Source organism: Primulina tabacum, chromosome 18 (genome assembly GCF_025594145.1).
Source record: "Primulina tabacum isolate GXHZ01 chromosome 18, ASM2559414v2, whole genome shotgun sequence".
NCBI classification, from domain to species: Eukaryota; Viridiplantae; Streptophyta; class Magnoliopsida; order Lamiales; family Gesneriaceae; genus Primulina; species Primulina tabacum.
Window position 1 is genome coordinate 8,839,445 of NC_134567.1, and position 15,937 is coordinate 8,855,381.

Sequence of the window (15,937 nt, forward strand, 5' to 3'; positions counted from 1 at the left end):
CAAAAGATTTCCCATGCATAAACAAACAAACCAACATATAGCAGCGTGAATGATGAGAACAAAACGTTTTAGGGCGTGCCTTTGCGTATTTACGCTCGAAAACTTTGAGATAGTTGCGTAAAACGTGCACCGGAGAGACGAGGAATAGATTCTTTGAAAGAAACTTTGGAAAACCTAAGGAGAAGGCTGTTGGAGATATAGAACGTTGCTGCTGAATATGGAGGGTGGCGGCCATGAGGGAGTAATTAGGTTTAGGGTTTGCTAATGTAGAGTTTAAGTCATAATATAAGGTGCTAATGAGCCCTTAATTAAAAATAAAAGGATTAAAAGGGTTTTGGGCCCACTAAGAAATAAAATAAACCCATCAAGCCCAAAAACACTCCCGAAAAATAATTCGTTTAGGTACGTTTTTGAAAATAATACTCAAACCCTCAAAAAGTCCCCCGACTTGCTAAATTTTGCGTACCGGTTTAAAATATGACCCGGCGATTAAAAGTACCCTAACAATGCCTATTTTCAAAAATCACCCTTATTGACATCATATATTAAATAATTACAAATAATTATTTAACAAAAACATTTTTCCTTAATTATCTCCGGTCTCTGTTCGCGAAAACTACTAAAAGCCCTTATGCATGAAACTTTAATAAACCATGAAATAAAACACATATCCATGCAATAATCATGCAATTAATGCAATAAAATAATTTAATAAAATACATAAGAAATTTGATAAGTTGTATGCATGAGATTCACGTGGATCTTCAACTTTTTGAGACGTTACAATACAGATAAAGTAAATGTCATAATTGGATACAACTGTAAAATATTATTAAAATAAAATTGTTTTCACATAAAAGTCAATAAAAGTCAAACCACAAGTTGACTCACTGAACACTTACTCTAACAAAATCAACACGCATTGATATAAAATGATATTTATTCCATTTTAAAGTTATCTCCACAATCAAAGGTGACAAGTGACACCGTCCTTAATATATTTTATGGCAGTAGGAGGTATATTTTTAATGGGTATGAATTTGATTTCTGGCAAGTTATTCACTTTTCTTTGTGTTTTGACAAATATAAAATATATTATCAATGACGTGTTGTTTTCTAACTCCAAGCTAAATGCTGGTGTTTAGTGATGATATATATTGTTAAGTAATATCAAGGAATATGGCCATATGTTTATTGTGATCTTGTAACACCGTTGAGTGATTTGATATCACCATCTTCACATAATTAATAAATTGTTTAGTTCTTTAATCATATGTTTGGACAAATGTTTGACATCTCTTGATAAAGAATTTTCTTTGGAATGCTCTGGAAAACCTGTCTGTTGTGGGGAACCTCCGCAGTGCATTTATTCTTTGACAGCAATAAGAAATATGACGAAGGTTTGATCTCTATACCACGAAATCTACGGCGGGGTGATTTCTTGTATTGGGGATGGTTGAAACATAAGATTTCAAACATATCATAAATAGAATCTGACTTTGATTTTGCACTTATGGCACAGTTTCTTGTCTTAAAGAAACTTATATTATTTGATATGTTCACTTTATTTCTTTGAATAATGCTTAAAGTGACGATTGTCTTCATCATTTAGTAGTCAAGTAATTGGATATGAACTCTTTATGCCCGGATATTCACTGCCTAGTAAGTCAAAGTACCATATCTATGGGAAAAACATTATTTTCAACCAATATATTCAACCCCTTGTGAGCTTAGCTAGCTATCTTTGAAAATGCATGTGTCTTTATCATTGAATGCACCTGTTCCTTTATACATCTTAATTCTTTGGCCACTGTGTACTGCTTCCAGGAAACTTGCATGCTGAATGATTTATATATATGTTGCTTACCCTTGTCAGCAAGATCTGTGTAGCAAACAGGTTTCTCCAAAAAATTCGAATTCTGATCTGGGATTCCATTTTCTTTTTATTTGAGAAATCTTGGATTGTTTTTCTCCCAATTATTACCTCTTTTCTAGAACTGTTTTTGCCACCAAAGCTCATGGTCGCTTCCTGCAAGGAGATAGATTAGCTAACAAGTGCGAGATTTGAGGTAAGTTTCCTGATTTTGTACTGATGCAAAATTCAGAAATTCTTTATTTTTCTGACAAAAAAAATGACAGGACATGGTGAAATAACTATATGGCTTTCATAAGACTGAAAATTTTCTTCCTCCCCTTATCCCGCATTATCCAATCTATCGAATTCCTGAATCCCACCTATGAGTCGAAACTAGTCTTGCGAGAGGGTATCTCACAGTAATTTGCTTTTTCTTTTCTTTTTTTCAGCGTCTGGATAATTTCTAATCACACATGTGATATATTGGTTTTAAAAATTGATAGTTTAATATGAACACATTTATGTGCTAGACTTGTAATGGAGAGCTGTAAACGAAATAATTCAGCAAATGAAGATTGCCATGAAGAACTCCCGTCATTGATTCGAGCTATATCTGCCAACGGGGTGACTGACTTTGATAGTGTGACTGAGCCTTGTTGTGAAAATGACCAGCTCAAATCTACTTGTTTTCGACCTCTAAGGACATCGAATTTTGTAAGTTAGAAGCTAATTTTTCTTGTTGAACATGACCGGGTTAAAATAAATTGATTTGTTACATCAAAACGAACATTTTTCGTGAATTTTCTTGGCTTGCAGTTTTGTTATGTATGACCCATTAGCTAAGATATGTTTTATGTTGATTGAATGTGACAGGGAATTGAAGCAGCTGCTATGGAAGGACAAAACAATGTCTCTAAGCCAGAAAAAATACATTCTGTTTCCATTAGCATGCCGCCTTCTCCCATTGGAGATCACATACATAAAACAAAGAGTGTTCTTTTTAGAGACGACGACATGATTCTGGGACACGAAATTCCCAGTTCCAGTGATGTGCATAAAGATGTTAGTTCTCGAACAAGGCAGACCAAGTTCTATTCTCAACCACTGCCTAAAGACTCTGCGCTTCATGAGGCCATTACTGCTGGAAAATCTCCAAACCTTCCGACAAGGAATCCCAGGACTGAGAAACTAAAAGATAAACGATTCGATTCTTTCAAGACGTGGTCTGGAAAACTTGAGAGACAGTTATCTAACTTGCGTGGTAAACATTACGAAAACGAGCAAGAACCTCAGACCGAGCAGCAGCGTGTAGAGATGGAAACTATACCCGTGGATCGATACTTCGATGCATTGGAGGGACCAGAGTTGGATACGCTAAGGGTATTTTCTTTTTGTTTTTTAGGTCAAATAAAGTTTTGCTGATATTCTGATCACAAAACCGCTTTTTCTTGACAGGCTTCTGAAGAAGAAATACTTCTTCCCGATGATAAAACATGGCCTTTTCTTCTACGATTTCCGATTTCCACTTTCGGTATCTGTCTTGGTGTCAGCAGCCAGGCTATCATGTGGAAAGCCCTGGCTTCATCCGAATCAACAAAGTTCCTTCATGTCAACCCGAATATTAATATTGTTCTCTGGTTCATATCGATTGTTCTAATGGCAATTGTCGCCTTAGTTTATGCCCTGAAGATTATCTTCTATTTCGAAGCAGTTCGCCGTGAGTATTACCACCCAATTCGTGTCAACTTCTTCTTCGCTCCCTGGATCGCCCTTCTTTTCTTGTTTCTTGGGATTCCGCCTTCAGTAACTCAAACCCTTCATTCTTTTGTGTGGTACATTTTGATGACGCCGATTTTTTGCCTCGAGCTTAAGATATATGGACAGTGGATGTCTGGAGGACAAAGGAGGCTGTCTAAAGTGGCAAATCCCTCGAATCATCTGTCGATCGTCGGGAACTTTGTCGGGGCGTTGCTCGGTGCATCGATGGGGCTAAAAGAGGGGCCAATTTTCTTTTTTGCGATTGGATTGGCGCATTACATTGTGTTATTTGTGACTCTTTACCAGAGACTTCCAACAAATGAGACGCTCCCAAAGGAGTTGCACCCAGTTTTCTTTCTGTTTGTAGCTGCTCCAAGTGTTGCGTCGATGGCATGGGCTAGGATTCAGGGGTCGTTTGATCATGGATCGAGGATTGCGTACTTCATTGCCTTGTTTCTCTATTTCTCACTGGTTAGTTCTCAAAGACTTTTAACTTGGCATATTTATTATTCATCTCCCGTCAGTGTTTGATCTTTTCTTTTCATTTCCTGCCTTGTTTTCAGGCTATTCGAGTTAGTTTCTTTAGAGGGTTCAGGTACATTTCTTTTACTACAGTTGAATGATGGGAACACGCATTTGAGCAAACTAATAGTTTTGACCAAAAAACACAATTGAACAATTGGATATTCAATGTATTAGTAGTTGAAATAACCTGCGCTTGGAAACTTTCTGACAACACACATGAAATAGTCCCCAAAAGGACAACGTACATGTGAGTCCGTAGTATCGACGACGTAAAACTTTTGGCTGAACTTTTCATTCACGTTTAGTGTGTATCACAATTATCCTCTTTCAGAAAACAAAATCTTCATCTCAGTATATTTTCATACTGCATTTGATTGGTTTAGACTTTAGAGGCATCTCCGCATCCGACGGGTACTCCTGCCCAGAGGCATGACACTTGTTCATCCCATTTTAGTTAAAAAAATTCTGAGTTCTTCCTCGCTATCATCCACAGGTTTTCACTGGCATGGTGGGCTTACACTTTCCCAATGACCGGTGCAGCAGTTGCCACCATCAGGTACTCAACCGCGGTGACAAGCACCGTGACCAAAACTTTAACGGTCGGTCTCTGCATTTTAGCCACACTCACAGTGGCAGCATTACTCGTGACCACGATCATCCACGCCTTTGTACTCCGCGACTTGTTCCCAAATGACATTGCCATTGCAATCAGTGAAAGAAGGCCGAAAACCTCACTAAGATGGTATCATAGGAAATCCGGCTATGGAGACTCTAACATCAAACAGTTCCTTAAGTATTCGAATCCAGATGACAAAGATATTGAGGCTTCTGCTAATCCTCGAGGAGCCATACTTGCTATATAGGTGGCTGAATCACTTTTTTATCACTCGGAGAATGTATAAAATACTCATGTATATAGGGGAGAGAAAATAGTCTCTTCTGGCCACTTCGTCCGTAACGTCCCCAAAATTTGAAGGTCCACGTGAATCACTGCAAGTTATCAAATTTCTTATGTATTTTAACTAATTCATTTTAATTGCATTTAGTAAATATGGTAGGGATGGTTACATGTTTAAAACATGGTTTTCAATTAAAATGCATAAAACTGTGTTTTAAAAGTTATTCGAGACGCGACCGAGGAACAGAGACTGGGGATCCATGTGAGGGAAAATACTTTTATTAAAAAATTATTTATAATTGTTTATGTGTGGTGTATTTAGGTAGAAATTTCGAAATTGAGGTGTTTTGAGATGTTTTTAAACGCCAAGTCGTATTTTCAACCATTGTTCGATTTTCGACTAAATAGGAACTTTTCGAGAACTCGGCTAATATTTTCACGAACATTCCTAAACAAATATTTTAAATATTCACTAATGGACTTAATGGGCCTATTATACTATAATTAATGGGTCTAAGCTTGCACTTATGTTTTATTTAAAATAGAAGGCCTTAAAATAAACCCTACCCAACCTCCACAAAACTCACGCCCCACACTATGGAATTGTATTAGGATTCTTCTTCTCCATCAGCAGCATACACCACACGAAATTCTTGAAGGAAAGCCATGAAATTTGAAGGAAAAATCAGCAAAGTTGCATCCCTCGTCTCCCCGCCGACGTTCTTTGCATCGCATGCCGTTTTTTGTGCGTAATATACACAAAGGCACGCCTTAATTTCTTTTTTCTCATCTATCACATCATATTATCTGTTTGATATATGATTGCATGAAAAACATGATACACGTTCTATATTTTCGTTTTTATGGATTCACCAGCATAAAAGTAGAGTATTTTTTTTAAAAAAAAAAAAACTCTTCCTTATGATGCACAAATGGGCTGCCACGGTAGGGGAACTTGAAGGGATGTTTTTCCACATGTTTAAGGACCCTTAGGAGCATGGTTGAAGGCTGGACAAAGGAATCAACTAGGTTGAGAGAAAATTCGATGTTTTGAGGACAAGTGTAACGTCCGAAAAACCAACCTACGTAAACCACATGCATGCAAAATTGTTTTAATTGCTTGTTTTATTAATTGATTTTAAATGCTAACATTATATTTATTATATGATTAAATGCATGATTGCATGATTAAATTATAATATGACATGTTTACATAAAATTAAGGATTTAACCTGAATATTCGATAATAGGCAGAGGAAAGGAGATCGGGGACGATCAAGACAATAATATTTATTTTTCATTAAATAATGGCAAAGATTCCTAATATGATTTAATTTCCCTAAAAATGTTGGAGTTCGAATTATTTTTCTAGTCGAGCTCGATTTTTCCCGAGAAGCAAGTTTTGGGCAAACAAGTAGTTTTAAAATATCAAAAAAATTATTTTATGAAAAATTATTTTATAAACTTTTATTATTTAATTAATTAAGTGGTATTGAGCTCAAATTAATGATTTAAAGAATACTCAATTACCTTAAGCTTGCAAGCCCAAAACCAAAGCTCATTTAACTTGTTAATTAAATTATAAATAACTAAACCTAGGTCTTTTATCATCTCAATTCTGCCTCCATTCATCCGAGATACACCTTGCACATTACACCAAGTATTTTCGAAAATTTGAGGAGAAGAAAAGCTTGTGTTCTTCGTCGTCGTCGTCCGACGTCGCACCCTCGCCAAAGATCGTATATTCGAGCGTTTTAAACGTAAAGGCTCATTCCTAAACTCTTTTAAACATGATACGAAACATAATATGTGTGTTTTAATTGATTATTCGTGAAAAATATGTGGGTTCGATTATTTTACGGTATGATACGTATTTTCGACGTTTTTACGATTTCTCGCTTGTTTTAAAAGAATCCTTATGGATCCAACGGACACGCTGCCAATACATGATAAAATATTATAAAATATGAACAAACATGACAATTTTTAAAAGGAATAACAAGCTGGAACCGTGGGCAGCAACAAGAGAAGGAACCGTGAGTTTGTGTTTGTTGCACAAGTCAAGGAACTCGGTGGCTTTGCATGGGGCCTTGGGGCTTGGCCATGGCTGGCTGGGGCTCGAGGAGGGTTAGGTTCGAGGGCCTGGTAGAGTCCTAGGGGGATAGGGCTCGTTCTAGGTGGGCTGGAATAGTCCTTGCGTGAAGGGACTCTTCACGCGCAGGTTTCATGGGGTTGGCCGAGAGTTTTCAGAGGGTGGCTCGGTCTGGGGGCGAGCTAGGTGGTCCATCATGGTCCTAGGATGATGGGCAGGGGTCGGGCCAGGGGCTGGAGTGGTGGGCTTGCTGCTGGCTTCAGCTAAACGAGGGAACCGCATGGCAGCAAGGGAACGCGTAGGCTGTTTTCTGATTCAGGTGCTTCGTGCTTGGGGTTCCAGGGTAAGGGCTGGTCTAGATAGGGTCTGGGTGTGGTCCAGGGACGGCTAGGGTCAGGTTGGCTAGGTGGTTAAGGGCTGGAAGAGTCCTAGACTAGATAGGAGTCCTATTACTCAAGGGAAACTCACGCACACACACATGCAGTAGTACATGGTCTCGGTTCCAGGCGAGTTTGAGCGAGCTAGGGGCTGGTTCTTTGGGCTGAGCTTGGTCAGAAGGGTGCCTAGGTGGGTTGGATCCGGTTTTGCTTGAGGCGGCTCGACCATGGCTCGAGTATTTTAGGATATGGCTCGGTGTGTCCTTATATGTGTCAATTTCGAAAATTAAAAGACTAAAATTGGAACCATGGGTCCACGGGGGTGGTTCATGGCTCACAAGGGTAGAATAAATAATAAAAATGTCATGTTTAAATTTTGGGATCAAAATATGGAGTTTTAGATTTATCCGGGATTTAATCACCTCACGAAACATTAATTTAAGATTTATTGAAACGCCAAGTTTTATGCGAAACAAAATTATGGAAAATTATATTTAAGCTTAAATAATTATTTAGAATAATTCCATGTCATTAAAAGTGAGGAAAAGATAAATTCGAGAATTTTTACGTCCAGGGGCAAAACAGTATTTTTACACTTAGGAAAATAAGCTTGGCAGCTATACATGTCAAAACGGGCTGACGGGACGGGCTAGCCCGCAACCCACCGCAACCCGCCATTAGGCGAGGCGGGGCGGGCCTCTAAATGGCCAACCCAGCCCAACCACCTTGGGCCGCGGGTTAGGCGGGCCAACCCGCTTATTATTTTTTTTAAAAAAAAATACTAAACAGTATTAAATAAACATAGAAAAATATATTTCAGTCAAATAGTTTCATAAAAAACTTAAAAACATTGAAATAAGACATTGAAAGCATACAACAATCAACATAATCCATAAAAAAATAAAGTGCTTATTCTAATTCACACAAGATTCCATCGTACACACATACAAAAAATTAACTCGTGTAATATCACCAACCGTAAATACAATGAAACTTTTAAATGTGAATTCCAAATCTTTTTTAGTATACATTTTCTCCAGTTTCTTAAGGATTTATCCTCACAAGAAAACAAAAATTAACGATCTTAAGGGTTTGTCCGCACAAAACACCTAGTTCTTACCATTCACATTTTCTTAAAAAGTGAGAAACATTGGAACATAACAGAAAGTCGAGGAAACAGACGGTTGTAAATTTCAAAAAATATTATGTGTTCAACAATACACATAATTACTTTGTTTAATATATTATTTTGATAATTATGGATTAGTTCGAGTTAAACATTAAAAAAGGGAGGAGACTGGAGAGTATAACATCTTCAAAAAAAATAGAAGTATAGAGATTTTACCAGAGTGATTGAAGTTAGGCACATGAGAAAAAATAAGGAAGAAATAGGAATTTTTATATAAAACTTAAAAGTATAAAATTCTACCCTAATTTGGCGGGATTAGGCACATGAGAAAAAATAAGGAAGAAATAGGAATTTTTATATAAAACTTAAAAATATAAAATTCTACCCTAATTTGGCGGGCCAGCCCGCAACCCAAACGGGCTCAACCCGTTTGGCCCGCCTCCAAACGGGCTGCTATTTTATCAACCCAACCCGCTCAATTTTTATGGCGGGACGGGCCGACCCGACGGGCCTGACCCAATTTGACAAGCCTATTGGCAGCGTCCCGAAGGATCATAATGCATGTTAAATGATATTATATGATTTAAAATGATGATTTTGATGATAATATGTATTTTTATGATTTATTGTAAAACTGTGCAATTTCTACTGTTAAAATGTTATTTTGGAAGTTATGTTATTTTATGATTTTAAAAGAAAAGAAAAATATTTTGAGGGATATGAATTGACTGTGACATATGATATATGATTTGTGGGGGATCCGTTTATGTTAAGAACGGTGAACTTACAATTTTATGGGGATGTCGTGAGGGAAAAAAGGCCCCAGAGGGAGCCCATCTAAGGAAAAAGGCCCAGAGGGAACCCATTTGTGGGAAAAGACTCCAGAGGGAATCCGTTTATGGGAGAAGGCCTCCGAGGGAACCCCGAAGACCGTATTTCCATGGTGGAGCCTAGTGCACACTCCCATGGGCCATGTGGAGCTGAAGACTGATCAGTCGACCTAAGGATAAAAGCTAGTCACTTTCAAGGATCAAACTTCACCCAAAATGATATATATGATTGAAAACTTATGATTAAAATGATTTTATGATATATGATTATTGATGATGATTAAAGCTATTTTTAAAATGATTTATTTATGCTTATAGCTTATTTTAAATGATTTTTAGAGGATTTATTTAATGCTTAAAGTTATTTTAAAATGATTTTACTATTTATGATTTATTATGTTTAAATGATTTTAAATGGTTTAATTATGTCCAAAATCTATTTAAATAAAAATATGATTTTAATGCATGTGATTGTATATATATTATTTGTTATCCATGTTTAGAACGTGCTGAGTCTTTAGATTCACTAAGTTTGTATGATGCAGGATTTGATGATTTATGGGAGGTGCTGACGATTGAATGGATCGAGTGCAGCAGTACACACCCGATGGCCTTTATGTTTCCGCAATAGCCTGTTAGATAAATGATTTAAAGATTATGTTAAGGAATTTTATTAGATATATTTATTATACTTTTTTTTTATTGTTAGTTGATCTTTTCAAATGTCAATTTAGGAAGTTTTGGTTAGTTGATGATTTTGGATTTTATTTTATGCACTCGAGATTTCAATTGTTAATTTATATGATTGTTAGAAATGTTAAGTTATTTTAGGTAGTTTGTATTTTCGAGTTTATGATTTATGATTAGGAAAAACAAATCGAGGTCGTTTGAACTAGGGTTTTGGCTAGATTTTTCTAGAGGGTTGCGGCTTCTAGCTACTGTAGGGTCACGTCCACGAGATCTAAGGGGATGGTATAAGGTCCTAGGGTGGCTGTGCAAAGGCTGGAAGAAAGCTAGGAGAGGGCCGCTCAGTGTTAGGGGTTTCTATAGCTAGAGCTTGCGGTTTTAATTCTTAGGTGAACGCGGATGCTAGCTGCTGTTAGGTCACATGCAAGGGTCTTAAGAGGGCTGAGCCATGGTCCTAAATAGGCTGCACGAGGGCTGGTTCAAAGAGCAAGGGGCTGGACGCAAGGGCATGGTCGTTTATGGCATGAAGGTGACGGGTTGGGTGGCTGCAGCTCCTAGGGTTGTTAGGTCCTGTCCAGCAGCGTGTTAGGGGTTCAGTCATGGTCCTAGGAAGGGCTCATAGGGGCTGGTCGAGTCGCTCGAGGGCTAGGACCGAAAGTTACAAGGCTAGAATGGCTAGGGCTTCAAAGGAATAAGAACAGAATTTCAGTAAGTACCCTAGGCTATTCATGGGTTCTAATCAGCTTAATTTGGGTTGAAAAAGGTTTAGTTATGTCTTGTTAGGTCCTGTCCAGCAGTGTGTTAGGGGTTCAGTCAATGTCCTAGGAAGGGCTCATAGGGGCTGGTCGAGTCGCTTGAGGGTTAGGACCGAAAGTTACAAGGCTAGGGTGGCTAGGGCTTCAAAGGAATAAGAACATAAATGAAATTTTGGCGGAAAATTACTTTTTTTGGCAAAAATTTTATTTATATTTATATATATATATATATAGATTTTTTTATACCCATTAATTCGAAAACTACAATTAAAAATAACTTTAAATTTCCATAAATCCAAATAATTTAATAATTTAAATTTCAAGTGCATAAAATCCCTAAAATCGTTAATTACCAAAATTCGACTTTTACCTTTAACATGTTCAAAATTAACTTCAAAATAAAACATAAAATCTATAATAAATTCATTTAACAAAATCTTTACTTCAAAATTTAATCATCAATCTAATGCGGAAAGTAAAATCCCTCGGCAGTGTACTGTCTTACTCGATCCACTCAAGCGTCAGCACCTCCCTCAATATCATCATCTGCAGCATTCAAACCTATTGAGTCTAATGACTCAGCACATTCTAAACATGAGTAGCAAATAATAAATATACAAGCACATGTATTAAAATCATAATTTTATTTAAAATAACTTTTAAGCATAAAAAATCATATATCATAAAATCATAAAATCGTAAAGCTTTGCATCATTTATCATTTTGGGTGAAGTTTGATCCTTGAAAGTGACTAGCCTTTTATCCTCTGTTCGACCAATCAATCTTTAGCTCCACATACGCATGGAGACCGGGCACTAGGCACCGTCATGAAAATACGATTGTCGGGCTCCCTCTGGGGCCTTGTCCCGTTAACGATCTCCTTCTGGGGCCTTTTCTCTCACGATATTCCCATAAAATTATAAGTTCACTATTCCTTCTTAAAACAAATCCCCCACATATCCTTTATCTTTTGTCACAGTCAATTCACATCCTTCAAAACATTTTTCTTTTTCTTTTTAAAGCATAAAATATCACGACTTTCCAAAAATAGCATTTTAAAAGTAGTAATTGCACAGCTTTACTATAAATCATAAAATATCATCTTTTCATCAAAATCATCATAATAAATCATTTAACATGCTTTATGACCCTTCGGGATGCTGCCAAGCCTTTTCGTACTACCAGGTGTAAAATGAACGTTTTGCCCCTAGACGTAAAATTTCTCGATTTTGACTTTTTATTACTTATATTGACTCTAGATGATCCCAAATAATTATTTAGTTTAAATTAAATTTTAGAAATTATATTTGGCGTAAATTCGAGAATTTTGATTTAATAACTTAATGACTAAACCATGAAGCGTTTTTAACCCGAATAAATTCGAAAGTTAATATTTTATTCCCAAATTTTAAAAATAAACTTTTCATCTCTAAACTTAACATGACACCTTAAAATAAACCCATAAATTTTTCTTAGACGTAACTTAAGCCCTTGATTAATTTCCCAATTCGTTTTTAAAACTTAGACGTACCTCCCGATTTTAACACGAATGACCTCAAAACTTAACCAAACTTGAACCATGACTTATTAACACCTAACTAAACCTTCTTCATCCCAAACAAAGCCAATTAAAACTCATAGAACAACTTAAACAAATACTGAAAATTCGGCACTCTTTTTCCGACACCCTCGCTTGAACAAATCATATGCCCCTTCGTTCCTAGGCCTATACGGACCCATCCAGCATTTAGTTCACCCTGCTGGAACCCTAACAGAACCCCTTAGAGCCTACTGGACCAGCCCTACAACCCTTGCACGCTAGAGCCCTCAAACCCGTGCAACCTTGGACTCACGCGACCAACCTTCACCCTACGGCCCTTCCTCCTTGCACCAGCCTTTCCTCAAGCCATCTAGGACCATGAATAGGCCATATTAGGACCTCTGGACGTGACCCTACAGTAGCACACAGCCGCGCCCTCCTAGAACCCAAGTTCAAAAACCATAGTCCCATAAAACTCTAATTTCGTTCATATTACTGTGCTATCTTTTCCAGCCCTTAAACATGCATCTATGGCCCCTTAAACATGTGGAAAGACGTCTCTTCTCATAGTCCCTACCATGACAGCCCATTTGCGCATCATAGCCATGATTTTAGAAACACAAAAACTTAAGTTTTATTCATGTTATGCCATAAAAACGAAAATAAAAGGAGGATTTCATATTTTTCATGCAAACATGATTAAACACACATAATATGATTTGAATGGTGCACAAAGAAGGTTTAAAAACGTGCATTTGTGTTTAAAATGCTCGAAATACGAATACCGTAGCGGTGAATGTCGGTGACGAACGAAAGACGATTTCTATTTTTTTCTACCCTTTTCGCTTGTCAAAACCCCAACAAAAACCCACCTTGGGATGCACGGGAGTCTGGTGATCATTGTTGGAAGAAAGAACGATGACTGAAGTCGAAGAATGAAGGAGAAAAAAAAAATCGAAAACTTACCATGACTTGCAAGGAATAAACGACCGACTTTCCTACAACTCACGTATCGTGTGTGTGTGTTTAGGTCTAAGAGTCTTATTTATTTATTTATTATCTTACTCTTTTTTTAAAAATATATATAATAATAAATAATAAAATTAATCACTTAAATAATGGGCTTAATCAACATTAGTTTTTAAGTAATAAATTAGACCCATTAAGATTGATAAAATCATTAGGCTTAAATTAAAAAAGTTTAAAATATATATTTCTAAAAATCCACCTACAAAATACATAAAATTCCTTGGTCCCACCAATTAATTTAAATTTGACCCTAAAAATGCAATAACTCTTAAAATATTTAAAATAATTATTTTCTTAACTAAAAATATAAATTTAGCTTTTGAAATTTTAACACGTTAATCGTCTCTGGTCCTCCGTTCCGACCAACCACCGATATTCGTATGAAAATCTTTAAATCATGAAATCAAACAAAATTATATAATTAATCACTTATTCTTTCTATTACTTCCTTGCTTACCTGGCTCACTTTCCACTACCAAATGGAGGAAAGATCTTGTACTCGTAGGACTCGTCAGGATCGTAGCTCATAGCTACATAGATCTAGGATAGGTAGCGTCCTTGTCGCATTCATTCAGTTACTTCATGAATGCTCGGCGCGTTAACTACAATAACCTACATCCGAAATGCGTGATAACCAAAATGGAATAGAGAAAGACGATGAAATAGAATCTTTTCGTAAGTAGTCCAACCCAAGGAAAAAGGTCACTCAAAATATATCATTCATTCATAAAAAATCATTTAATTAAAATATTTTAGATATTTGATAATTTTCATGCATGCGGTCTACGTGGACTGATTTTTCAGACGTTACAAATTCTCCCTCCCTTAAATAAAATTTTTTCCTCGAAATTTGTTTAGTCTTTATTTTTTAAAAACTCAGGCTCCCTCATTCACTTCATACTTAATTTGATTGGCTTAAATTTTTTCACTGTGTCACGCTTTCGCTGCATACTCTGATATGCCATCTTCCATTTTTATACGTTTATACCGATTTTCTTGATCTCCGGGAATTCAAAGTTTTAGCTAACTCTACATCCTCTATTAATTGTAAATCCTAAACTATATTAAGTTATTTTATTCTCTCAAAGATTAATTACTTTGGATTGTAAATCGTGATCGTATAATTTAATTTCCCCAAAAATATACTCTTATTGCCAAACCCAGTTTCAATACAAAGTCATCCTATAGTATCCATGATTATAAAACACCTCAATGACTGGTACTTACTAAAACCTCATTCCTGTATATGCCAAATATATTGTCCTTAACACCATCATCAATATATATTTGTTTTATTAAATCTCAAGCATTCCAAGTACTTAAACGATTCAAGTCTATCGAGTCACCATTTCGTATCATGATTTCATTCTAAATCCCGCCATAAAAACGAACACTTATGTGTAACCTCAGAACTCGAGATTAGGTCAAATGACCTTATACTCACAAAATCTTACACTCTATGAAAAGTATGCTATTCGTTTTACTTAAAAAGTACTTGTTTTTTTCCTCTTACATATATATATATAAATACTTTAAAAATACCTTGTACCATTTTAAAAATAAACAACAATCAACTAACATTTCAAAATCAAAGGAAAATATTTTAAATTGTAAAATCGTCAACGTTTTACCGAACATAAAAAGCAATAAATACTGAAAAGTATAGCATCATACTAAATCTCTCAAAAATCTCTCAAAAGCATAAATAAATAGTCGTAAAATTTTTAATGAAAATCATAAACTTAAATGCGGAAAGTAGAAGCGCTGGTCCTCGAGTTGTGCGCACCTTCAGTCTAGTCAAGTCAACCATCAAGACCTCCCATATCATAATTATTAATATCACCTGCATCAATCACACCTAGTGAGTCTAAAGACTCAACACATCATATTCTTGATAACAAATAATACGTAATACAGATCACATATAAAAGTGAAAAATACTTGTACTTAAAATAACATTTTCATAATAATGCCTAAACTTTAAACATACACATTTTTATAAACATGTAAAATCATAAACATTTTCTTATCATCATAAACATATAAATATCGTTATCGACATATACGTATTCATATCCATGTTCATGTTTTGTCGAATTCAGATCGTTGATTGTGACTTTCGTGTTCATATACGTGTTGGGCGATGGATTCATCTACATGTAACCACAGTACTGGGCGATGGGAACACCAGCGACACTATCATCGGTCAATTTGGCCTTTGCCTTATGTATTAACATATCATCGTATTCGTATTCATATATGTATCCAAGGAAATATGATCGTCGGGCTCCCACTGGGACCATAACCTTCACGATATCTCCAACATATCATCGTATTAGTCACAATCCCTTCACGTCCTTCAACATATTAACATCACTTTAAAAAAAATCATGCATATACGTATCATTTTTATTTTTGAAACCAAGCATGCAACATATCTTTTAAATGTCCCATAATTAAAC

General features: G+C 36.1%; 1 protein-coding gene across 5 annotated transcripts; it reads left to right on the plus strand.

Annotated features, from left to right (window-relative positions):
- Positions 1-1,296: 1,296 nt before the first annotated feature.
- Positions 1,297-5,197, plus strand: LOC142533649 (S-type anion channel SLAH2-like). 5 transcript variants are annotated; one of them, XM_075640486.1, is made up of 7 exons: positions 1,680-2,069; positions 2,140-2,264; positions 2,386-2,569; positions 2,729-3,235; positions 3,311-4,084; positions 4,177-4,208; positions 4,632-5,197. In XM_075640486.1, the coding sequence occupies exons 3-7, from the start codon at positions 2,393-2,395 to the stop codon at positions 4,999-5,001; spliced, it is 1,860 nt and encodes a 619-aa protein (XP_075496601.1). In that variant the 5' UTR covers positions 1,680-2,069; positions 2,140-2,264; positions 2,386-2,392; the 3' UTR covers positions 5,002-5,197. The 5 variants fall into 5 exon arrangements, with proteins under 5 accessions (XP_075496603.1, XP_075496604.1, XP_075496601.1 ...); XM_075640488.1 differs by lacking the exons at positions 1,680-2,069; positions 2,140-2,264 and adding an exon at positions 1,297-1,400; XM_075640489.1 differs by lacking the exons at positions 1,680-2,069; positions 2,140-2,264 and adding an exon at positions 1,409-1,662.
- The last annotated feature ends 10,740 nt before the right edge of the window (positions 5,198-15,937 follow it).